Genomic DNA, 26,470 nt, shown 5'->3' on the forward strand with positions numbered 1-26,470 from the left:
GTGTCTCAGCTTCATCGCAGAGTCCAGGCCTGCACGTTCCTAAGCTATTTAAAATGCTAGAAACACTTTGCATTATCCCGCGCTGTAACTGGGAAGTCAGTCAGGCTGACATTCAATTGAAGGATTTCGGAACCCTGCAACCCATTCGCAGTTTTGACTTTTTTGCAGGAGATGAAAAAAACAATCAAAAATGAAAAAAAAAACCAAACACACACTGCAAACCCCAAACCCATCACAAAACATCAGCTCTATCCATGAGGGAGAAAGGACAGCTGTGAAAACACAGTGTAAGAGTAGTGGCCTCAGGGTAAACCTTACGAAAGCACTGCAGGAAATTGTACTGCAATTGTGTGAAGTCTCCAAGTCAATGTCTGTAACACCCAGAGTTGTATGGGTTCAGCTGAAGCTCAATTTGAACTTACCTACCTCTTTTTACCCAAGTGGAAGAATGGAAAAATCATACTGGGTATAGGAAAATGGAAAAAATCAAACCAGGAGGGATGGGGGAAGAGTAGGAGGGTTTCTCAACTTCCAGGGAGATTTCTCCCTTCCTCCCTGTTTTAGAGATGAGGAAACAAAGTGTTTTCATAACATAATGCTAATAATAATTGTGGTATTTGTTAGGTGCTTACTATGTGCCAGACTAACCCAGTACTAAGTGCTGGGTTAAATACAAAACAATCAGATAAGGCTCAATCCTTGACCAACATGGAACTCGCAGTCTAAGGCCAAGCCCCTTCTCCCCCTGGTCTCCCCCTTCTAGACTGTGAGCCCATTGTTGGGTAGGGACCATCTCTATACGTTGCCAACTTGTACTTCCCAAGCACTTAGTCCAGTGCTCTGTACACAGTAAGCGCTCAATAAATATGATTGAATGAATGAATGAACGAAGCCCCTGCCCTGAGTGAGGGTCACTAATGGGAGAAAAATGAAAGGCTACCGAACCACACAACCTTACTCTATTACTCAATCAATGGTATTCTTTGAGTGCTTATTGTGAGACAGTGCACATCAAATTCTTGGATGCGCTTTGCAGTGGGCTGTGTCCCCGCCCACCACTTGCTTAGAATAAATAGCACGATAATAAAATTCACTCTTTAATGACCTTCCCGAACTTCAAAACATTTTCTATTCACTAGGATGAATGCCACGCTCACCATGAAAAAATGGTCTATGATTCAAGTCAGAGGGTCTTTCCCTGACCAGATTCTGCTTCACGCTCTCTGTCTCCCAAGGTGGGAAAGGTGGGGGCTATTTGTCAGTCACAACAGTCCTGTCTGGACCCAGCTGTGATGTGGCAGGCTGATGGGATGTCTCTTTTGGTCACCTGGGATCTTTGTAGGGTTGGGTTGTTTTGCATAATAATAATAATAATAGCATTTATTAAGTGCTTACTATGTGCAAAGCACTGTTCTAAGCACTGGGGAGGTTACAAGGCGATAAGGTTGTCCCACGGGGGGCTCACAGTCTTAATCCCCATTTTACAGATGAGGTAACAGGCACAGAGAAGTTAAGTGACTTGCCCAAAGTCACACAGCTGACAATTGCCGGAGCTGGAATTTGAACCCATGACCTCTGACTCCAAAGCCCGTGCTCTTTCCACTGAGCCACGCTGCTTCTCTGACCATTTGTCCATTCTGCTGATCTCCAGATTGGGGGATGGGCCTCAGAGTGGAAGGAAACACCAGGACTGCTGGATTCCACGACAATGAAAATCCACCGTAACAAAATGAGTCAAGTAGTATGTGGACATGATTACAGTGATGACTACCTGTGGCTCTATGCAAATGTGAAACCACCTATGACAATGAGATTGAAGTTACAAACCAACAGTTGGGGTAGAGAGGAAATGCTTATAAGATCTTTTTTGGTAAAGGGAAAAAAGGAAAGAAAGATTTTAAACAAGAATGAAGATTTAGGACTTGGAAACATCCAGGTTGGGTCAACCAGTTTTCTCTTATGAATTTTAAATAAAAGCACTTCCTGACCAGTGTAAGCAAGGGAGACAGCCAGGCGGGGTATACTACATTTTTCTGTTAAGTCTTTCCACTCAGCTATATCATTTTTGAGATAGCTCAAGTGTTCAGGGCTCAGGAACAGACTGCCTAAGAGGGTTACAATAGCACTATTGAGAGAAAGTTGGGTCAGGTTACAAAACACCCCAGAAGAAACCATTTTTCATGAGTATATTAAGGAGACTTTTCCCAGAAAGAATATGCATAAAGGGGAGCACTTGAAAGAAAAAAACAAAACAAAACAAAAAAGACCGATGTTAACCCTGAGGCTGTCAGTTCCCCAGGGTTAGGACTTATAAAATACCAGAAGGTTCAGAAGACAGAAATTGGGGGTGGTGCTAATGTGAGGAAAACAGCAGCATGCTGTCCACTGCCCTGATACCCAGAAGATTCTGAGAGGTTCGTATTGGGAAAGCAAACACGCCCTACTTGGATAAATGACTTGCGTCTTGGTCAGTTCTGCGAGGAACCTGAATCCCATGTCTATTAGAAAAGTGAAAACCCCAAGATGCATAAAAAGAAAAAAAAAAGGCCCAATTATTTTTAAACATTGCAGAGAGAAATTGGATAACTATTCTAAGGGTGTGGAAACATTAGTTTTATGGGGTATCAGTGAAAATTGGGCTTTTAAAATGGAAATGGAGAGGCTGACCTAGAAGAACAGTGAAGGAAATTGCTTTATTAGCAAAAACAGATTGCAGGATTTTATTATGAGAACCTATTACTGCGCTGGGAGGAGAAAAATAAGATTTGTTTTCACAAATTAAGAACAAAATTGTGCCATATTAACATTAACAAAGGACAAACCTCAAGAGTTTGGAAAGCCTAAAACCTCTTGTGTCTGAAATTCAGGCAATTCCAGCTCCACTGGGTATTTCTGGCACTTCCTGATTTGGGGCTGACTAAAAATACTATGAGATGATGTCATTTCAAATGGTGTTTGGGTACCTGTATTTCTGGCCTTGGTAGAGTCCAGGATGGCCAGAAAAAACATGAAAATATGAAACAATCGGGCAGAAAAAATGAGCCCATGTGTTTTAAGCCCTATATATAGTTAATAATAATGATGGCATTTATTAAGCGCTTACTATGTGCAAAGCACTGTTCTAAGTGCTGGGGAGGTTGCAAGGTGATGAGGTTGTCCCACGGGGGGCTCACAGTCTTCATCCCCATTTTACAGATGAGGGAACTGAGGCACAGAGAAGTTAAGTTATTGGGCACTTTGTGCGGAGCACTGTACTAAGGGCTTGGGAGAGTACATCATAACAGAGTTAGTAGACACATTCCCTGCCCACAATGAGCTTACAGACTAGAGGATACTGTAATGCATTCATTCATTCAATCGTATTCAATTCAATCATTCAATCATATTCATTCAATCCAAACTCCTTGAACAAGTCGTCTACACGTGCTGCCTCAAATTCCTCAACACCAACTCTCTCCTCAACCCCCTCCAGTCTGGCTTCCGTCCCCTACAGTCCACGGAAACCGCCCTCTCAAAGGTCACCAATGAACTCCTGCTTGCCAAATCCAACGGCTCATACTCTATCCTAATCCTCCTCGACCTCTCAGCTGCCTTCGACACTGTGGACCACCCCCTTCTCCTCAACACGCTATCCAATCTTGGCTTCACAGACTCCGTCCTCTCCTGGTTCTCCTCTTATCTCTCCGGTTGTTCATTCTCAGTCTCTTTTGCAGGCTCCTCCTCCCCCTTCCATCCTCTTACTGTGGGAGTTCCTCAAGGTTCAGTTCTTGGTCCCCTTCTGTTCTCGATCTACACTCACTCCCTTGGTGACCCCAAATGCTCCCACAGCTTCAACTATCATCTCTACACTGATGACACCCAAATCTACATCTCTGCCCCTGCTCTCTCCCCCTCCCTCCAGGCTCGCATCTCCTCCTGCCTTCAGGACACCTCCATCTGGATGTCTGCCCACCACCTAAAACTCAACATGTCCAAGACTGAACTCCTTGTCTTCCCTCCCAAACCCTGCCCTCTCCCTGACTTTCCCATCACTATTGACAGCACTACCGTCCTTCCCGTCTCACAGGCCCGCAACCCTGGTGTCATCCTCGATTCCGCTCTCTCGTTCACCCCTCACATCCAAGCCGTCACCCAAACCTGCTGGTCTCAGCTCCGCAACATTGCCAAGATCCTCCCTTTCCTCTCCATCCAAACCGCTTCCCTGCTCGTTCAAGCTCTCATCCTATCCCGTCTGGACTACTGTATCAGCCTCCTCTCTGATCTCCCATCCTCTTGTCTCTCCCCACTTCAATCCATACTTCACGCCGCTGCCCAGATTGTCTTTGTCCAGAAACACTCTGGACATGTTACTCCCCTCCTCAAAAATCTCCAGTGGCTACCAATCAACCTACGCATCAGGCAGAAACTCCTCACCCTCGGCTTCAAGGCTCTCCATCACCTCGCCCACTCCTACCTCACCTTCCTTCTCTCCTTCTACAGCCCAGCCCACACCCTCCGCTCCTCTGCCACTAATCTCCTCACCGTGCCTCTTTCTCGCCTGTCCCGCCGTTGACCCCCGGCCCACGTCATCCCCCGGGCCTGGAATGCCCTCCCTCCCAACATCCGCCAAGCTAGCTCTCTTCCTCCCTTCAAGGCCCTACTGAGAGCTCACCTCCTCCGGGAGGCCTTTCCAGACTGAGCCCCCTCCTTCCTCTCCCCCTCTTCCACCTCCCCATACCCCCAGCCTTACCTCCTTCCCTTCCCCACAGCACCTGTATATATGTATATATGTGTGTACATATTTATTACTCTAATTATTTTACTTGTACATATCTATTCTATTTATTTTATTTTGTTAATATGTTTGGTTTTGTTCTCTGTCTCCCCCTTCTAGACTGTGAGCCCACTGTTGGGTAGGGACCGTCTCTATATGTTGCCAACTTGTACTTCCCAAGCGCTTAGTACAGTGCTCTGCACACAGTAAGTGTTCAATAAATACGATTGATTGATTGATTAAGTGACTTGCCCAAAGTCACACAGCTGACAATTGGCAGAGTTGGGATTTGAACCTATGACCTCTGACTCCAAAGCCCGGGCTCTTGCCACTGAGCCACACTGCTTCTCTTTGTACCACAAGAAAACGTCATTGAGGATGAGGGTGAAGTTCACCTACAGTGCTCTGCACTCAGTAAGCGCTCAATAAATACGATTGAATGAATGAATGAATTACAGTATCCTCTAGTCTGTAAGCTCACTGTGGGCAGGGAATGTGTCTACTAACTCTGTTATGATGTACTCTCCCAAGCCCTTAGTACAGTGCTCCGCACAGAGTAAGTGCCCAATAAATACCATTGATTAACCGAGTGCATGTGTGGCAAAAAGGTCAATGCCGGATCCACGATCTTGGGCGTACTGGACCCACAAAAAGCTTGCCCCTTGTTCTGTTGTTGTAAAACCAAACACTTCTTGAATATGCACACCTGGAGGAGTCAAGGCAAAACACCCCTTTTGCTGTCAGTAAGACAGAATACTAAAAGCTTGGAGCAAACCAAAGTCGAAATTCTTGCCGGCTAGTCTCGTCATATTAAAGTCCACTACAAAGGGTGACCGATGAAAGTAAACCTCAAAACATTGGCATTCCTACATCATCCACTGGCTTGATTCTTTTTTTAAATTTTAATATAAATGAAATAATGAAATGTGAATTTTGAAGCAGAGTAAATTCACCACTACATTCAGAATTTGTACGGTATTAACCTGTAGTAAAAGACCTCCGTTCCTCTCAAAATGCCTCCGTATGCGAGACACAGCACCTGTTGTCTTCTACTTGCCAACTGGCACTAACACATCAGTTTTTCTTCTCTTGATTCAACCTTCCAGCTTCCCAGGTTCTGTCCCTGCCCTCTCACTAATGTGTCAAAGCACTGTGCTTAGCCCTACACTACGTGGGTCCCTGCCTTTAGAACCCATCCATAAGGTGACATGCAACACACATCACTTACACGGGTCATTCATCACAATGAAGAACACACCTGAACACGCACATTCCTTTTTGGCTTAGCTTTTGCTTTGAGATTTACTGTCTTTATTGTCCATTGCCCACTTTGGGGATATCAGGTAAAACACACTGAGGGCTAATCCCCCACCTCCCTGATCCAGTCATTCCGTTAGCCATTCTTAACACTCATGTGTATATTGAGAAGCAGCAAGGCCTAGTGGATAGAGCGTGGACCTAGGAGTCTGAAGGACTTGCGTTCTAATCCTGGCTCAGCCACTCTTGACTGCTTGGACAAGTCACTTCATTTCTTTGTGGCGCGGTTATCTCATCTGTAAAACTGGGATGACGACTGTGAGCCCCATGAGGGACAGGAACTGTGTCCAACCCAATTTACTTTTATCCACCCTGGTGCTTAGTACAGTGCCTGAAACACAGTAAGCGCTTAACAAATACCACTAGTATTATTATTGGTTTATTTTTCCACTTCGGTATACACTTTATACTTTTATTTTATTTATGTTTTCCCTTTCATTCCCACTGTACATATACTAGAAATGCCTGTGTGTTTTCACCATTAGAGGCTTACCCCAAGACAGATCGGCAATACGTCCCTTGAAAATGTGGACGAGTTGTGAATGGTCATATCTTGGAGTACGTTCTCCTACAGACTTACATGCAATCGGTTAGGTTCAGTTCCAGAACCAGCCCTGATAAATGACAATTGAGCCCTAGGGGTAGTTAAAAATGACATTGTGGATCACTCCTTACTCCCCCCCTCCCCTCATCCTTAATATGAATAATATAAATGACAACTGAGCCCTAGGGGTAGTTGAAAATGACTTTGTGGATCACTCCTTACTGCCCCCCCCCCATCCTTAATATGAATAATAATAATTATTATTATTATCATATTTGTTAAGTGCTTACTATGTGCCAAGCACTGTTCTAAGCACTGGGGTAGATATAAGATAATCAGGTTGTCCCACGTGGGACTCACAGCCTTAATCCCCATTTTACAGATGAGGTAACTGAGGCACAGAGAAGTAAAGTGACTTGCCCAAGGTCACACAGCAGACAAGTGGCGGAGCCAGGATTAGAACACACGTCTTCTGACTCCCAAGTCCATGCTCTTGCCACTAACTAGGCCATGCTGCTTTACTATTCTTAAGAACTCATATGACCCCCGTACACTCTAAAAATGGCCCCTCTTCCAATGTATGCCTAGGGCCCAACCAGTCCTTTTTTTTTGGAAACTTGTGTGACTCTGGCTTAAGCCGTGTGCCTATCTGCTTTCTTTGTCATAGAGGCCAGGCATCACTTCAACCGAGAAGAGACATTTCCAGTTGCGGAGGTAAGCCAGAGAGCTGTCAGAGGAAGGGACAGCAAGGTCCCTTCCCAAGACGCTTGGCAGCAGTTAAGAAATTGGAAGGGGAAATGGGAAAAGAAATGGGAAGCGCTCATTTGAGCGCTTACTTGTGCAGGCATTGTATTAAGTGCTTGGGAGAGTACAATATAACAGAGCTGGTAAACACGTTCCCTGCCCACAATGAGCTTCAGCCCAAGGTGGTGTGGAATCAGGGTTGGGTTTCAAGTTGGCACTTGGGGAAGGACAGTGAGGAGTCGGGGGAGCCACGAGGGAGGAGCAGCTGCTCAGGGCTATCACAGCTTCCCCAACACAAAGTCGAAGCCCAGCTTTGCCGCTTCAGCCACAGTCTCAGGAGGATGGCAGCAAGAGATTGCATATGGCAGGCTTAGATTGTCCACCCAGCCCCATCTGTGCTGCTTTCCTCCTGAGATCCTGGCTGAAGTGGAGAAGTTAGTTGGGTTTCAAGTTTGTGATCAGGAAGTGGAAAGGCAGAAGCCTGGGCACGTGCAGGAAGGAGAGGAGAGGGAACCTTCTCCCCTGCGGTATTGAATGTAACATTGGATGGGGCTTAGGGATTCTGGGCCACATCAGCAATTAGCACATAACACTACTCTGGACTTTCCACATTGTGATAGCTTGGAACAGGGTGTACGTGTGGACTCTGCCAAGAGCCTAGTACTCTGCTCTGAACATAGCAGAGGTGCTCAACAAATACTGGTGATGAAGATGAGGGCCATTTGCCCAGCAGACAGGGCGGCCCGTCTGACCAGACTGCTGTCTAGGCCTTTGATTTCTCCTCAGCTGGATGTCGAACACTGGGGCCCCTCGTACAAGTTCTTGTCACCTTCGCAGCAGATGGGCTCCCCCCCCCACCCCCAGCACCCGACCAAAATAGAGCCGAACAATCTCTCAGGCTAAACAACAGCAGCCCCTTTTCCCGGAAGATGTTCTGAATGGCGCTGTAAGCTCTAGAGTGGAATGGGCAAGACACTCTGAAGCATCATTTAGAAGATGGAGAATGAGTCCTTGACCTAAGAATTAATCAAGGGACCTCCCGCCTGCTAGCTCTCCCTTCCTTTTCCACTTGATGAACTGAAATGGCCATGGCTCGGAGTTCGGGGGCTGCTCATTAAGCCCAGACTCATGTTCCAGGGCTGCTCTCATGCCAGGCAAGTCCGGGTTGGACGCAGCTGGCAGATGGCTTTGGGAACTGGTCCGAGGAAAAAGAAATGGACTTCATAAGCAGGCTTGGGCCATTCCCAAAGTGATCCGTCTCTAGTGGAAACGGCCTTTAAGTGCTGATGTGGGAGCTTCCCACAGCTTCCATTGGCCTCCAAAGCCATATTTGTCATCAGAGGCTCTTGATGAAGCTGTACATAAATATCTGCCTGTTGGTAAAAAACAAAAAAAAGTTCCACAGGATCCAAATGAAAACCAGCTGCGGAGAGTGGAGGCCAAAAACTCAGTGGAATTTCAAAAGGCCCAGCAGAAACACTTGTTAATTGTGTTATTTACTTTGCTGAACAGTAAATTGCAATGCCAATGAAGTCATATCACATGACTATAATGCTTTTCATATGTTTTTTATGCTATTACAGATACAGGCATTTTATTTTCTAGAATCCCAAAGCTCATAGTGAATGAGTCAAATTCTGAAATATTGCTTAGAAACCAGACGGTTAAAAACCCTGCTCATCTGGGTGATGTAGTTCAGATGGCTGTGCATCTTGGTCTACAGCTGATGTTACATACTTTTCTTTCTTTTTTACTTTTTTTTTTTAAAAAAAACCCTTGCAGGGCAAAAATCCACACATTCCTGAGAAAAGAATTTCAGCTAGACTATGAGTGAATGAGGTCAATGAAAATATAGATGTGTGGTGCCATTCCAGGTCCGTGGGCCGCACGTGGTCAGTGAGAACTCCATGGTGTCCCTCCCTTCAACTATGCAGCTCTAGCTCTGGGCTGAGAATGGGAGAGGGGTCCGACGCACAGCTGAACCCCCCTTCCAGCCCCATCCTCGAGGGAGCAAGCCCCTGTTACACTGTACTCTCCTAAGTGCTTAGTACAGTGCTCGGCACACAGTAAGCACTCAATAAATACCATTGATTGATTGATTTCCCAGGTGTCCTCCAATGGGCTTCCAGTGTCAGGTTTCAAATTGGCCTGTGGATGATCCAGGTTAAGGTGAGCACATTGTGCTCCACCAATCAGATATACATTACGAAACTCTGCCATTCAACCCTGCACTTGGTAATAACGATGGCCACTGCTCAAAAAAGATGCTTTTCAAGGTGTACTGCAATCAGCAAATTTAGGCAAGCCACAAGGGATGAGGAAACTTCTCTTAGCCGACTGTATTCTGTATAGATCGACTACCCATCTGGATCCATTTTTTCTCATTTCTACGATGGGGGCGGGGGGACTCATGAGCACTGAAGCCACCAACGATCAGTTTTGAATCTCAAATAATTATCCTCCTCAAAGAAAGATGCAACAACTGTGAGGAGATAGGTAGGGATTCTGGACCAAAAAGCCTCTAAACATTAAATATGGGTCAGATGCTTCAAATGAGTAAACTGCTCCACAGATTAGGCAACTTCAGAGATCCAGTAACTCTCAGGGCACTCCCTCTGGCTCTAAAGAGATGAACTGAGGGAGGATGTTCTTAGTGCTGGCAGAGGTGTGTGAAGGCAGACAAGGGAGAACCCCCAACCCACATATTGGGGCCCTAAATGGTCAGGGACTTCCTGCATGATTAACTCAACCCTAGACTGGTAGTCCTGGGACTCCATCTAAATCATGCATTAATGTGGACAAGAAGAGTCTCAGAAGCCACGATTCATCACCTGGTTTTGCTCAGGTTTTGCAAAGTGGCCATTTCGAAAAGCTTAGCTTTCCCAACCAGTTCTGCTTTCATTATAGAGATCTGGGAATTTCACTGAATCTCCCATAATGGATAAGATGTAAGAGACTTCCTGGGGCTGTACTCCAGTGGCTTTCGAGCGGGAAAACATCCTAAATGGTGAATTCTCAACCCTTCTGGAGGCAGTGAGGTTCAGAGGAAAGAGGAGTCAGAAAACAAGGGTTCTAGTCCCAATTCTGCTACTGACCTGCTGCGTGACTCTGAGCAAGCACAAAACCTCTCTGGGCCTTAGCTTCTCCATTTACAAAATGGAGATAGTAATACCTGCCTCTCCCTACCTTACAGCAATGTTATGAGAACAAAATAAGATCATTGGTGTGGTAGCACCTTGGAAAAATAAAAGCATTCTACAGATTCAAAACTACTCCCAAGGAGAAGTTGGCCTCAGAATTCCATGGGCTGGCAGGCCCCTCTACAAATAATCATAACTGGGGTATTTGTTAAGTGCTTAGTATGCCAAGCACTGCACTAAGCACTGGGGAAGGTACAAGATAATCTGGTTCCACATAGGACTCACAGTCTAAGTAGGAGGGAGTGTGGGTTTTGAATCCCCATTTTGTAGATGAGGGAACTGAGGCACCAAGAAATGAAGTGACTTGCCCAAGGTCACACAGCAGACTAGTTTCAGAGCCAGGATTAGAACCTAGGTCCTCTGACTCCCAGGCCTGGGCTCTTTTCACTTGGCTACCTTGTTTGGCTAGTTCAGCCTCTTGCCACCCAGCAGAACTGCACAAAACCCAATCTCCTTCAATCAAACTTGTAGCCGTGTCTCTCTGCCTCGCCATCTCTAAAGATTTTCTTTTCTCTCCCCTTCCTTCTTACCGACCTGAGTTGCAGAGAGAGTGCCCGTTCTGCTCCAAACATTATCTCTTCATATTCAGGTAAATTCCATTCCAACAAGAAGAGCCAAGGAATCCAGGAGGTGTTTGGTTACCTGGAAACACCCTCTCTCTCTACCCAACCCAGTCTGGCTCTTTGATTTAGTTTAAATGTCACAATATGTATCTCTTTGAGTTTATCTATATCTCCACGGTGGCTCTTCTGGCTCCCACTTATGCGTTAGCAGGACAGGGCAGATGGAAAAAGAGATATCTGGGTGGCAAGTTTTGCATTATACTGGGATTTCACTGCTAATAATAATAATAATAATAATAATAATAGTATTTGCTAAGCTCTTACTATGTGCCAAGCACTGTTCTCAGCACTGGGGTAGATACAACATTCTCAGGTTGTACCATAAGGGGCCCACAGTCTTAATACTCATTTTACAGATGAGGTAACAGAAGCAGAGAAGTAAAGTGACTTGCCCAAACTCACACAGCTGACAAGTGGCGGAGGCAAGATTAGAACCCACGACCTCTGACTCCCAAGCCCGGGCTTTTGTCACTAAGCCACGCTGCTTCTCACTTAATCACTTCTATCACCCTTTTCAGCCTTCTCTTCTACAGGTTAAACATCTCAGTTCCTTTAACTTTTAACTTGGGGGATTTCTCACTTCTCTTCAATGGCGTGATTCTTCATTTCTACAACCTTGACCTACACTATCCCTTTTCAAAGGTAAACACTAAGAACATGATTTTGCATCCAAATCTCTGCATGGTTGTATTGACTGTGTGTTTTTCCCCTTAGCTCACTGAATCAAACTCTCAAGACTCAAGGGCCCAAGACAAATGTAAGGAACAATTCAACAAATCGGTTGTTCTCTCAACAAACAATATTAACACAATTAAGCACACAATAAAGGTTTTTGCCCTTGTTTCTTTCAGAGAAACGAGCTTGGAAATGAAATGTTCTACAGACTAGGCTCAGGTGTCCCTCTTTTCCCACCAGAGGGCTGAGAGCATTTTTGCTCTCCAAAATCAATTTTCAACAGCAGCAGCAACCTCCTCATTACTACCCGAAGGCAACAAACTTTTGGAAAGAGGCCACAGGTGTTCACCAAGGCGGGCAAAGCATTCAACAGCACCACCTCAACGAGTTTTATTTTATTCATATGATTGACTCTCTGGAGCACTGCCTTGATTTTCTGTGGTGATAAATGAACTCTTCAGTGATCTCCAATGTGTAATTTACACTATAAACTGTACAAAGATCTAGACACATAAAACTACACGCATGAATGGTTTTCAAATTTGGCTCATGAAAATGTTTAGCCCAAGACAGTTTGAAGAGGAGGAAATTAAAACGGGAGATTATCCATTGATAAAACAAACTAACCGGTCAATACCATGAAATCGTCTGGACAATGAAACTTAAATTCTCTTCTTTATGGCCTGTACATCATCGCTGCAGCAAAAACACTGCCTTCATGCTTTATCAAAAGGATAAGAAAATTTTGGCACGGCAACAAGGCCTTCAGCTGGAAGGTCCTATCAATGCTTTTGTTACTACTTAAAGCGAACATAGTTTCCATCTTTAGGGTATCCTACTGAATTCCCTGGTTTCTTACCCATTACAATTGATCAGCAAATTCCAAATAAGATCAAATGGAAGTAGTCTTGAAAAAATTCTCACACCCAGTCTGCACACTTGGACCCTCCAACACCAACTTACTCACTATACTTCGATCTTATCTGTCTCACCACCTTCCCTCCGGCCTGGAACCCCCTCCCCCTTCACAGCCGACGGATCACCACTCTCCTCACCTACAGAGCCCTCTTAAAATTACATCTCCTCCAAGAAGCCTTCCCCGACTAAGCCCTCATTTCTCCTACTAACTCTTCCTTCTGTGTCACCTACCCGCTCAGATCTTTAAGCCCTTGATATTCAGCCCCTCTTCAGCCCCACAAATGCCACTGACTGATTGATGACAAGCTCACAGCATTCAGTCTCAATGTGAAGAAATTATTTCTCCCAAACATTCACAATCACCCCTACCAGGCCATCAATCAAATAAATTGATATCAAGCAATGACATTTATTCAGCACTTCCTGTATGCAGAGCACTTTACTAAATGCTTGGGAGAGTACAACACAATAGAGTTGGTAGACACAAGCCCTGCCCACAAGGAGCTTACTGCTTAGAGAGGGAGCACAGTTAGTGCTCTATAGGGCTCTCAATAGGTTACACATGGGGGACAAATAAATGATCATACTCAAGGTATTTTCTGTTGTGGGTAGGGACTGTGTCTGTTACACTGTTATATTGTACTCTCCCAAGCGCTTAGTTCATTCATTCATTCGATCATATTTATTGAGCGCTTACTGTGTGCAGAGCACTGTACTAAGCGCTTGCATGGAATTGTGGAAAGAGCACGAGCTTGGGAGTCAGAGGACATGGGCTCTAATCCCTCCCCTGCCACTTGTCTGCTGTGTGACCTTGGGCAAGTCACTTAACTTCTCTGTACCTGTTACCTCATCTGTAAAATGGGGATTACAAGTGTCAGCCCCACGTGGGACAATTTGATTACCCTGTATCTACCCCAGGGCTTAGAACACTGCTTGGCACATAGAAAGCGATTAACAAATACCATAATTATTATTATTATTCCAATTCAGCAGTAGAGACAATCCCTGCCCATCCCGGGCTTACAGTCTAGAAGAGGGGAAACAAACATCAAAACAATTAAACCGGCATCAATATAAATAAATAGAATTACAGATATGTACATATATACACAGTGCTGTGGGGTGGGGAGAGGGGGGTAGAGGAAAGGGAGCAAGTACAGTACAGTGTTCTGCAAACAGTAAGCGCTTAGTAAATATGATTGACTGACTATTCCTCTATATATTACCAGGGTGCTTTGAGGTGTTTTGGGTCTTTAGTAAGAGCTTCACTTACTTTCAAGGCTAAAGCGTGGGACTGAACGAGAGCTAAGCCGTCCTTCTCCAGAAAACTTGTTAAGTGAAACACTTGAACTATTTCCAGTTGAGAATTAGCCAAGCCATTTACGTAAGTTACAGAAGTGGAATCATCAGTTTCTGTAGCTAATGCTTGGAAAGATCTAAATGATATTTCCATTCCTAAAGGAAGAAATGATTAGAAGGAAAAATGACCAGGGTGTGTGGTCCATTATCAAGAGGCAATCTTGTTAAATGCTCCTATCTGGCCTACTAAACAGCGGGTAAGCAGTCCAGGATTTTAGTTGTAAGGCAAATCCAAATCCCGAGAGTACCCCATTTTTAGTTCTAACAGCTTGATTGCCAAGATAACAAAACACAGAAACAGTGATTGGCTGCTAACCTTCTGTATAAAGAAATCTTCCATTCTGCAGACTTGACTGAGAATGGGTTTCTAAATGCAGTCAGCATATACCCACCAGTGTCCACTCCCAGGGCACCAAGCCCTTATTTTTGAGAGAATGACAAATTATCTAAAATTAAACAGCCAAGGGCAGATAAGCCTCAAAATTTCAATTGTCGATGTTTCCAAAAATCAAAACCAACCTGCTTACAATCAACCATCTTTAAAAAAAAAGTCATTAAGGCTGCTAAGGATAGAAATCAGTTTCGATGACAATTGGGTTTGTCAACTGCTTGAACATCAGAGAGTGGACTCTTTGGAGACCAACCTTTAGTAACTTGATTTGTGATGATTTCTCCAACCCCGTCCTCATTTTTCCTATAGCAATTAGCCTTCATGAAGGCCAAATAAATACAGCCTATCATCTTTAGACCTTGGCTAATAAAAGCAGGGCTCCCCGCGCCATATGTTCTCAAGAAAAATTACAGTGCTTCGCTATAGAAATTTTTCTTGTGAACAAGAGAACAGATAAATTTATTCTTAATTGTATACTTTTACAATGGGGTACTGGCCCAACAGTGGAGAAAATACTTTACTTGGTGAAAATGTTGTGGCTCTTTCAGGCCTTCAAAGAAATGTGTGGCGCAATGTTAGTTATTTAAGTATAGTCCCCAGTGACCTGAAATCATAGAATATTACAGATGGAAGTGACCTTGAGAGACCATCTCGCCTGGCTTCTTGCCTCTAAGTATGGGAAAAATTTGAAAAATTCTAGATAGATAGTCTTAATTCTAAAGAAGTAATCCAAATACAGAAGAGTAATAAGTAACATCTTGTCTTGACTCCTACAGCAGCCTCCTCACTATTCTCCCCCTCCAGTCCATATTTCATCCTGCTGCCCAGATAATTTTTTCTGAAATGTCATTCTGCACACATCTCAAACCTTCAAAAGTTATCCATTCATCTCCATATCAAGCAGAAACTCTTGACAATTGGCTTTAAGGCACTCAATCTGCTCTCTCCCTCCTCGTTACCCTCTCTCTTCTCCCAGGTTGCTCGCTTCGTGCCTCTCAAGCCAACCTACTCAACGCACTGTGCCTTGTTCTCGTCTTTCTGACCATTGACCACTTGCTCACACCCTTCCCCGTGCCTGAAACTCTTCCCTGGCCCCACATCGTATCCAGCAGACTACTACTCTCCCTTTCTTCCAAGCCCTTCTTGAAATCCCACCTCCTCCAAGAGACCACCCCCAATTAATTTTTCAACTCCCTAGTTTCCAACCCAACTGCCGTTTCAACACTTTTGCACCATCTGAGCACATGAGAACATATCTTTTATCCCCTGTTCTGCCTATTTATAATTTAGTTTAGCATCTGTTTCCTATGCTAGACTGGAAAACCTTGAAGGCAGGGATGTCTATTCATCTATTGTACTCTCTCAAGCACAGCGCTCTGCACACAGTTGGAACTTCATAAATACACTGTCTTGAGTGAAGCTGCCCCTCTTTCATCAGCAGAAGGTTAACTGATTGAATACTGATTTGGCTCATCAACCACGGCCATGGGTGTGATAATGATAGCTAGAGAGAATGTGAATCTGGGGGTGTCCACACTTTGCTCTCCTTTAAAGGGAGACGACTATTGCTGTCAAAACAGATCAACGGTATTTCACGTCCTGCAAAACCCCATATTTCCGAAATGCTGAACGTTAACAAAACCTATGCACTTCAAACATCTTACTCTCATACGGTAGTCCCTAAAACAACGAAAGTTGTTTCTGCTTACCTCTGCGGCTTGAGTCTCTTGATGTAACAAAGTGAGACCAGTCAGGTCTTCTAAGAAGGAATGTGAGGAATTAAACACCTTTGCCAGGAAATGAAATCCCTCTCGTTCATACTGATCAAGAATCTGTAAAATATATATAAAAATTATGTTGTAGATTCATTAACCATGGTAACATTTTAGTTCTTAACAGCTAACCAAGTTGCTGGGGGGTTGAAAACAAGATAAAATTCGAATGTCACCAATTACTATCAATTAGTTGGGAAGCAGGGTAGCCTAGTGGAAAGAACTCGGGCCTGGGAGTCAGAGGACTTCATCACTTGTCTGCTCTGTGACCTTGGGCAAGTCACTTAACTTCTCTAAGCCTCAGTTTCAACTGTAAAATGGAGATTTAATACCTGTTCTCCCTCCTACTTAAACTGTGAGCCCCACGTGGAGGACAGGGACTGTGTCCAATCTGCTTAATTTGTATCTACACCAGCGCTTAGGACAGTACTCGACACATAATAATACCTTGATATCATAATAATAATGATAATAATAATTATTATTCAATCAGCTTTATCCTCTTTTGTGGGGGAAGGAAAAGATTAAGAGAATTCTTTGACACATTTAACATATATAGCTGACCTATACATGGGATTGAAGGTGACAGAAATAATGGTGGGATTTTTATTAATGGGTGATAAGACCGATGCATGTGACACAATCCCTTCAACAGGTTGTTCATGTAAGGATTGCCCTTTGTGTCCGCCGCTGCATTTTTTACCAACTCTGCCTCCGTGCTTTGCAGTTCATTGTATTGATCACAGTCCTTGTCTTCTTCTGTTTTTATTATTTCTGTCTTCCCTTATGTTTGACACCTTTCTCACTTTCCTTGGCCTCTTCTCCCTGACACTGACCCTCGGGTACATCATCATCTATATGGACATTCCTAATGACTCCCCCCACCAGCTGTCCAATTTTCTCAATCCTTAACTCTGAAAATCTCCTACTCCAACCCCACCTCTCCCCACACACCTACCTGTACATTCATCCACTTAATTGTATTTATTGAGCGCTTACTGTGTGCAGAGCACTGTACTAAGCGCTTGGGAAGTACAAGTCTGCAACATGTAGAGATGGTCCCTACCCAACAATGGGCTCACAGTCTAGAACCCCATTCCCTCTCATCTCATGAAATCTCTCGCTCCGTCCCTTCTCCCCTCCTTAACTTCCACCTTCAACCACTCACTCTCCACTGGTTCCTTCCCCTCTGCCTTCAAACATGCCCATGTCTCTCCCATCCTAAAAAAACCCTCTCTTGACCCCACCTCACCTTCTAGTTATCGCCCCATCTCCCTCCTACCATTCCTTTCCAAACTCCTTGAACGAGTCATCTACACGCGCTACCTCGAATTCCTCAACACCAACTCTCTCCTCGACCCCCTCCAGTCTGGCTTCTGTCCCCTACATTCCACGGAAACTGCCCTCTCAAAGGTCACCAATGACCTCCTGCTTGCCAAATCCAATGGCTCAAACTCTATCCTAATCCTCCTCGACCTCTCATCTCCCTTCGACACTGTGGACCACCCCCTTCTCCTCAACACGCTATCCAACCTTGGCTTCACAGACTCCGTCCTCTCCTGGTTCTCCTCATATTTCTCCAATCATTCATTCTCAGTCTCTTTTGCAGGCTCCTCCTCCCCCTCCCATCCTCTTATGGTGGGAGTTCCCCAAGGTTCAGTTCTTGGTTCCCTTCTGTTCTCGATCTACACTCACTCCCTTCGTGACCTCATTTGCTCCCACGGCTTCAACTATCATCTCTACGCTGATGACACTCAGATCTACATCTCTGCCCCTGCTCTCTCCCCCTCCCTCCAGGCTGGCATCTCCTCCTGCCTTCAGGACATCTCCATCTGGATGTCTGCCCACCACCTAAAACTCAACATGTCCAAGACTGAACTCCTTGTCTTCCCTCCCAAACCCTGCCCTCTCCCTGACTTTCCCATCACTGTTGACGGCACTACCATCCTTCCCGTCTCACAAGCCCGCAAACTTGGTGTCATCCTCGACTCCGCTCTCTCATTCACCCCTCACATCCAAGTCGTCACCAAAACCTGCCAGTCTCAGCTCAGCAACATTGCCAAGATCTGCCCTTTCCTCTCCATCCAAACCGCTACCCTGCTCATTTAAGCTCTCATCCTATCCCGTCTGGACTACTGCATCAGCCTCCTCTCTGATCTCCCATCCTCGTGTCTCTCCCCACTTCAATCCATACTTCATGCTGCTGCCTGGATTGTCTTTGTCCAGAAACACTCTGGGCATGTTACTCCCCTCCTCAAAAATCTCCAGTGGCTACCAATCAATCTGCGCATCAGGCAGAAACTCCTCACCCTCAGCTTCAAGGCTCTCCATCACCTTGCCCCCTCCTACCTCACCTCCCTTTTCTCCTTCTACAGCCCAGCCTGCACCCTCCGCTCCTCTGCCGCTAATCTCCTCACCGTGCCTCGTTCTTGCCTGTCCCGCCGTCGATCCCCGGCCCACGTCATCCCCCTGGCTTGGAATGCCCTCCCTCTGCCCATCCGCCAAGCTAGCTCTCTTCCTCCCTTCAAGGCCCTACTGAGAGCTCACCTCCTCCAGGAGGCCTTCCCAGACTGAGCCCCTTCCTTCCTCTCCCCCTCATCTCTCTCTCCATCCCCACCATCTTACCTCCTTCCCTTCCCCACAGCACCTGTATATATGTATATATGGTTGTACGTATTTATTACTCTTGATTTATTTATTTTACTTGTACATATCTATTCTATTTATTTTATTTTGTTAATACATTTGATTTTGTTCTCTGTCTCCCCCTTCTAGACTGTGAGCCCACTGTTGGGTAGGGACTGTCTATATATGTTGCCAACTTATACTTCCCAAGCGCTTAGTACAGTGCTCTGCACACAGTAAGCGCTCAATAAATACGATTGATTGATTGATTGATAGAAGGGGGAGAAAGACTACAAAACAAAACAAGTAGACAGGTGACAAAACATGTAGACAGGTGCATACACTGAATCTCATCACTAGTGTCTTCAAGTATACCTCGCAGTGTTAGATTTGCTGCACAAATTGCTTATCAACAAAATTGTCCAGTTCACGTTCATGTCTCCCCACTCCTCAAGAGCTGCCAATTGCTGCCCATCCATCTCCGAGTAGAACAGAAACTCCTTACCACTACCACTAGCTTTAAAGCACTCAATCGGCTTGTTCTATCCTACCTCACCTCACTGATCTCCTAATACAGCCCAGGCCGCACATTTCGATCCTCCGGCGCCAGCTTACCCACTGTGCCCTCATCTCGTCTATCTCGCCACCAATGTTCCGTGTCTTCCCCTTCTCCTGGAACTCCCTCCCCACTCCATGAATGCCAGACCACCACTCTCTCCACCTCCAAAGCATTACTAAGGTCACATCTCCTCCAGGATGCTGTCCCCGATTAAGCTCTCTTTTCCCCAGCTCTCTCCTTCTGTGTCATCTATGCAATTCAATCTGTGACCTTTGGAGATTTGCTATTCATCCCACCCCCAACCCCATAGTACTTAGGTACATATTTTTAAATTATATATTATAAATTACCTATTTGTTCATATTAAGTGAGAGAAGTAGCGTGGCTTAGTGGGAAAGGCATGGGCTTGGGAGTCAGAGGACAGGGGTTCTAATCCCGGCTCTGGCACTTGTCAGCTGTGTGACTTTGGGCAAATCGCTTAACTTCTCTGGGCCTCAGTTACCTCATCTGTAAAATGGGGATTAAGACTGTGAGCCCACGAGGGACAATCTGATTACCTTGTATCCCAGCGCTTAGAACAGTGCTTTGCACATAGTAAGCGCTTAATAAATGCCATCATTATTATTATTATTACCCCAGTGCTTAGAACAGTGCTTGGCACATAGTAAGCACTTAACAAATACCATTATTATTATTATCATTATTATTATTATTATTAATGTCTGTCTCCCCCTCTAGACTGTAAGCTCATTATGGGCAGGGTACTCTCCCAAGTGCTCAGTACAGTGCTGTGCACAAAGTAAGCTCTCAATAAATATGATTGATTGCCTAAAACCTCTGCTCACAGAAAGCAACCCCTCACCTGACTGGGACGTTATAGGTCAGTCTGTCTGTTGCTGTTGTCTCCCAACAATCTACCAGTTTGTTGCTTTCTTTCAGACTTCATTTTGTGGTTTCCATAATGTGCTTGGTTCTTCTCCCCACACCTCCCTGGCTTGCTCACCATACAGCAATCGCCCAGCTGTCCGATCAAAGGTCCTACCCTGTCTGAAACTGTGCTGCGATGAGCACTGCCTAAAGACTGGAGGGCTGACTGCATTCCATGTCCTGGTCCTGCTACTTGGTGTTGGGATCGCTTTAGAGGCAGAACTAGTGAAACTACTCAAGAGCTGGGTCGGGCCTCCTGAGAAGGCCCCGAGTCTTAAGGCCACTTAGGAGATTGGACACCACTTTCCGGTTGGTACCAAGCTTTATGCTTTTTTGGAGTTTTTTGTTTGTTTTTTATTGTATTTGTTGAGCACTTACTATGTGCAGAGCATTGCACTAAGCACTTGGAAGACTGCAACACAGTAGAGTAGGTAGACATGTTAGATAAAAGCTTAATCAGGTTGGACACTCCTCTGCCGCTAATCTCCTCACCGTGCCTCGTTCTCGCCTGTCCTGCTGTCGACCCCCGGTCCACATCATCCCCCTGGCCTGGAATGCCCTCCCTCTGCCCATCCGCCAAGCTAGCTCTCTTCCTCCCTTCAAGGCCCTACTGAGAGCTCACCTCCTCCAGGAGGCCTTCCCAGACTGAGCCCCCTCCTTCCTCTCCCGCTCATCCCCCTCTCCATCCTCCCTGTCTTGCCTCCTTCCCTTCCCCACAGCACCTGTATATATGTACATATGATCGTACATATTTATTACTCTATTTATTTATTTATTTTACTTGTACATATCTATTCTATTTATTTTATTTCGTTAATATGTTTGGTTTTGTTCTCTGTCTCCCCCTTCTAGACTGTGAGCCCACTGTTGGGTAGGGGCCGTTTCTATATGTTGCCAACTTGTACTTCCCAAGCGCTTAGTACAGTGCTCTGCACACAGTAAGCGCTCAATAAATACGATTGATTGATTGATTGACACAGTCCGTGTCCCACATGGGGCTTGCAGTCTTAATTCCCATTTTACAGATGAGGGAACTGAGGTCCAGAGAAATGAAGTGACTTTCCCAAAGTCACACAGCAAAGTGGTGGAGCTGGGAAGATGACCCAAATCCTCCTGACTCCAGGCCCGGGCTCTCTCCACTAAGCCATGCTTTCTCTGCCCATCTCCTAATGGTCACGCTGGCTTTTCAAAATCGGTGTTCTACTTGATTCATGCATCGTTAGACAGTGAATTTCCCAGGTAGCAGAATTGGGTGCCAACATTAAGTTGTGTGCTGCCAATGAGAACCTTTGCTGTGTGAATGGTCTCTCTGGTGCCAACTGGGCCACAGCCTTATTTGTCTTCAGGTCAGTCCCTAGCCATTCTATAGCATGGTCTAGTGGAAAGAGCACAGGCCTGGGAGTCGGAAGACCTGGGTTCTGAACCCGGTTCTGCCACCTCTCTGCTGCGTGACCTTGGGCAAGTCACTTCACTTCTCTGTGCCTCAGTTCCCTCATCTGCAAAATGGGGATTCAATACCTGTGCTCCTGCCTACTTGGAATGTGAGCCCCATGTGGGACCTGCGTAACTTGTATCTCCCCCAGCTCTCCGTACAGTGTTTGGCCCCTATTAAGCGCTGAACAAATACCACAGTTATTATTATTATCCTTACGACTATTAGTAAACACCTGTGTGTCATCAGCACAGACCTCTTCCCACATTACTGTCTCAAAGACATTCAGTGATAATCTTAGGCTGATGTGTTTGTTGGAAGTGTATCTTGGACATATATTCCAGCACTGGCTTCCAGGTCCCTTGTTGCCGCCTCAAAAATGACAACACAGAAGAAACCGAACACAACTAGAGCCCTCCTCAGCCCTCTTTACAAAAGGGTGTGATGGGGAGATGGTTTAGCAGTCAGATAGGGCATCTTCAACCGAACTCCACTGGCCATGTGTTCTGAGTTAGGCTCAGGCTATCGGTGAGCTTCTCGGAGCAGCCAAGTGTTTTTGCCAAGTTGCCAGTACCTGATAAGGTATTCTAAGATCTCACAAAAGCATTTGATAGCACCAGCAGCTTCATAGAAATAGAGAGAGGAGGGGAAACTATTAAGCCGATACTGTCATTTATTACCTTTAATTAAAGGCTCATTGGTGAGAGAGTTAAATTATTTGGTAAAAAGGAGATTTTTAGTATAGAGAGATTTCATCTCCCATGCAATCTTTGATCCCCAATACCAAAAGTAATTGAGAGCTGGTTGTGAAAGAAACACACTGTGAGGAAAAAAAAAACTGGCATCTGTCATACTAATTTCTCCTAAAGCACCTTTCTCTTGGGTATGGAGATTTCTCCGTAATTATAACTTTTCTCCCTGGGTTTTGGAGAAGTTGTAAATAATGCAGTTAGTGCCCTCTTTTCACTTGTTAATTATTAAGTGTTCGATTTGAGAAACATAAACAATAAATGGTTGAAAAGCCACAGGAGACCTCAACGTAAGGGAATTCCTCAAAACAGGTTCCTTGAGATTAGGCCACAAGGTAGCTATGTAGCTCTTTCCTAGCTCAGCAAATATACAGGAGAATTCTATGGGCTTTTCAATCCAGCTTGATGAGCAGAGTTAACTGATAAGAAAAATCTGCAATCCTGAGCTCACCTCTAACTCATTGAAATAGCACTTCTAACTACTGTGTGCATAGGTTCTCCAATACTGAGCGAGGGGAGGAGACGAAAAGGAATCTATTTTTAAAAGAGGTACAAAAATGTAAAAAGAACAGGCTGTTCCATAGGTGATACTTTTGGACCTCGTCTGAACTTGCAGTTTTTGAAAAACACTGCCAGAAAAAAGTTTTTCCGTGTAATCTGATGTAGGAAAAACTAATGGTTTGTGACAGAATGAAGTATGGGGCCCATTCCTAATCAAGCTGCACCCAGAGTGAAGTGCTGAAACATTAATAGCACTGCATACTCTGCTTAAAGAAATGTGGAAAAACCGTTAATACTCTAGAGGCATATTTCATCATGCACGTGCTTTCTAGTATTGCCTTATGTTCACTGGCCTGTGTGAGAAGTTAATCTAAGTAACGAGGTATAAGCTGCTTTCATAGCAGTTTAACATTCTTGAAGAATAAATTAAAACTATTGCAAGCCAAATAGAAACTATCTACTTGGGTATAAAAGGAGATTCTCAACTGATTCTACAGTGTATTTAAACACATTCACACACATCTAAAAGCAAGGTTATATACTTACTTGGTGTACCCATTGGCCCAGCAAAAACATGGCTGGCAAAGATAAGACAGCAGCGTGCAAGCATAATACAAGTTATTTGTGCGGCGCCTATAGAAAGCAGCATGACCTAGTGTATACAGCATAGGCCTGGGAGTTGGAAGACCTGGGTTCTAATGCCAGCTCCGCCACCTGCCTGCTCTGGGACCTTGGGCAAGTCACTTCACTTCTCTGTGCCTCAGTTACCTCATCTGTAAAATGGGGATTAAGACCATGAGCCCCATGTGGGACAGGGACAGCGTCCAACCTGAAAACTTTGTATCTACCCCAGTGCTTAGTACAGTACTTGGCACATAGAAAAGAATGGCGCAGAGAAGAAACTGGGGCAAAAACAAAAAGTGCACTGCGCTACTACAAAAAGAGTAGCACTGTAAACCACAAACATGGCAGCACAGCAAGGTGTGCTCGCAGTGCTGGTACAGCTGTGGATCCTGCATTGGTCTTTTCAGCCATAAACACACCAATACATAAATTTCACAATACATAAATTAGTGGCATCTTCTACAAGTACAATATAGGTACGTCTTTCCCCTCCTCAAAAACCCCCACTGGCAACCCCTCTCCCTCTTCAGCATGCTAAAACACCTTGCCCTGCCATGGCGCTCATATAAATCTGATAGACTCTATTAGTTCCTTCTATCTGTAAATTTATTTTAGTGTCTGTCTCTCCCCATTAGATTGGCGGATCCTTGAATGGTACTAGTAGCATCTCTCAAACACCCACTTGGTTCCTTGCATGCTTGGAGCTTATACACAAATGGGGGAGATGAACATAAACATATTTACAACTCGAGTAGTCAAAGGAAATGAGTATATATATCTAAGTACATATAGATATATGTATATCTATATATAAATAATACACACACACACACACACACAGAAGAGTTAAAGAGAGTGTCTATAAATTCATAAGTGCTAGAGTTGGCTGACAGAATGATAAGGCTCAGGCTGGTGGGCAATCAACTGTTGGAGGAGGGTGGGATTTTAGGCAGGATTTGAATGTGGGGAGAGCTGTTGGCTGTCTGATGTGGGAGGGAGAGAATTCCCAGCATGGGGAACAACATGAGCAAGGTGATGAAAATGATGTACACCTAGAAGGACGGCTTGGGAGGAATGAACACAGCGAGCTGGGGAACAGTGGAGGAAGAGAGCAGACAGGTATGGTGAGGTCAGATGGTGGAGAGTCTTGAAGCCGACTGTGAGGAGTTTTTGTGTGATACAAAGAGATGCGGGAAGCCAGAGGAGGGTTTTGAGGAGAGGAGAGATGTGGGCCGAGTGATGCTTCAGGAAGGTGATCTGAGTGCAGCATTCATTCATTCATTCATTCACTCAATCGTATTTATTGTGCGCTTACTGGGTGCAGAACATTGTGCTAAGCACTTGGGAGAGTACAACAATAAACAGACACATTCCCTGCCCACAATGAGCTCACAGCATATAGTATAGACTGGAGTGGGGAGTGGCTGGAAGCAGGGAGACAGAGACCAGCAAGGAGGCTAATGCAAGTCTAGACATGGTAAAGCCACAGCATGTCCCGGGGTGGTAGCAGTTTGAGTGGAGAAGGAGCCAATCTAGAAGATGCTATGAAGGAAGAACTGGCAGGATTTGGCAGGAGACTATGAGAGAGTTGAATGATGATGAGGGTGAAGAACTTATCTTTTAATCCTATTGTAGTCTTTTAGGAACTTAGTACAAAGCTCTGCACACAGCTGTTACCCGACAAAGACTATCTGACTCACAATTCGCTCAAGCCTGTCCACCAGCATTCCCCAACTTAATAACAGTAATAATAATTATGGTACTTGTTAAGCACTTACTAAGTGCTAAACATTGTTCTAACCGCTGGGGTAGATACAGGTTGGACACAGTCCCTGTCCCTCATGGGGATCACACTCTTAATCCCCATTTTTTACAGATGAGGTAACTGAGGCCCAGAGAAGGGAAGTGACTTGCCCAAGGTCACACAGCAGACATGGGGCAGAGTCATATTTGAACCCAGGTCCTTCTGACTCCCAGGCCCATTCTTTATCCACTGAGCCACACTGCTTCTTACATCCTTGTTTGTGAGTATGTATTTAGATATATATTCCTCATTCTTTTAATCATCTTTCCCATCTCTTTGCTCTAATCTCCCAGGTACATCAGTTTCTGCTGGGAGCAATGAATCAAATAATTAAGGGGGTGGATTTCAAAAACAGACAAAGAGACCTCCTCTTCAGAAACAGCTTAGTAGGAGGAGAAAGAAAAGCAGAGCGTAGTAGAAGGGTAAGAAGTTGATGGGTAGTTACTGATTGTATCTAGAGTATCAAAACTTCTCTCAGTGTCGCGCCTGGAGAGTTTCCAGTACTCTACCAGTCTTGGCTACTGGAGGGAAAGTCAAACAGAGGCCTACCCATTCCATTCCTAGCTTGGGCAGTGGCTAGTGAGTGGAAGGCAATCTGCTACAAGTCAAAACTCACCCATGCTGGGTAGCAGCGGCATGGGAGAGAGTCGAGGGCGAGACTCGAGTTTACTGCACGGAAGGCGGCAATCTTAAACCACTTTCGTATTTTTACCAAGAAAACTCTATGGATTGCAGATGGAGAGCAGGGCGTTCTGGGAGAGATGTGTCCGTGATGTCGCTATGGGTTGGAAACGACTCGATGGCATAAGACAAGACAAGATTACCAACAGAGAAGTTGGCGACCTTATCAGGGGCAAGGGAGAGAGGTTGTTGGGGAATTGGCTTGGGCCTTCAGAAGATCAATCAATCAATCAATCGTATTTATTGAGTGCTTACTGTGTGCAGAGCACTGT

General features: G+C 45.0%; 1 protein-coding gene and 1 non-coding gene across 6 annotated transcripts in view; one reads left to right on the top strand and one right to left on the bottom strand.

Moving 5' to 3' along the window:
• The window catches only part of ATG7 (autophagy related 7), a 281,509-nt gene that overhangs the window by 124,817 nt on the left and 130,222 nt on the right, over positions 1–26,470 (bottom strand). For all 5 annotated transcript variants that reach the window (XM_038772324.1, XM_038772323.1, XM_038772325.1 and 2 more), the window contains one exon: positions 16,234–16,356. In XM_038772324.1, the coding sequence (XP_038628252.1) occupies positions 16,234–16,356 (123 nt within the window). The remainder of the gene's footprint in view (positions 1–16,233; positions 16,357–26,470) is intronic.
• On the top strand, positions 25,986–26,123 carry LOC119920255. The gene has a single exon (XR_005448013.1). It is a non-coding gene; the product is annotated as a small nucleolar RNA SNORA7 (small nucleolar RNA).

This window comes from Tachyglossus aculeatus, chromosome X1 (genome assembly GCF_015852505.1).
Source record: "Tachyglossus aculeatus isolate mTacAcu1 chromosome X1, mTacAcu1.pri, whole genome shotgun sequence".
Lineage (NCBI taxonomy): Eukaryota > Metazoa > Chordata > Mammalia > Monotremata > Tachyglossidae > Tachyglossus > Tachyglossus aculeatus.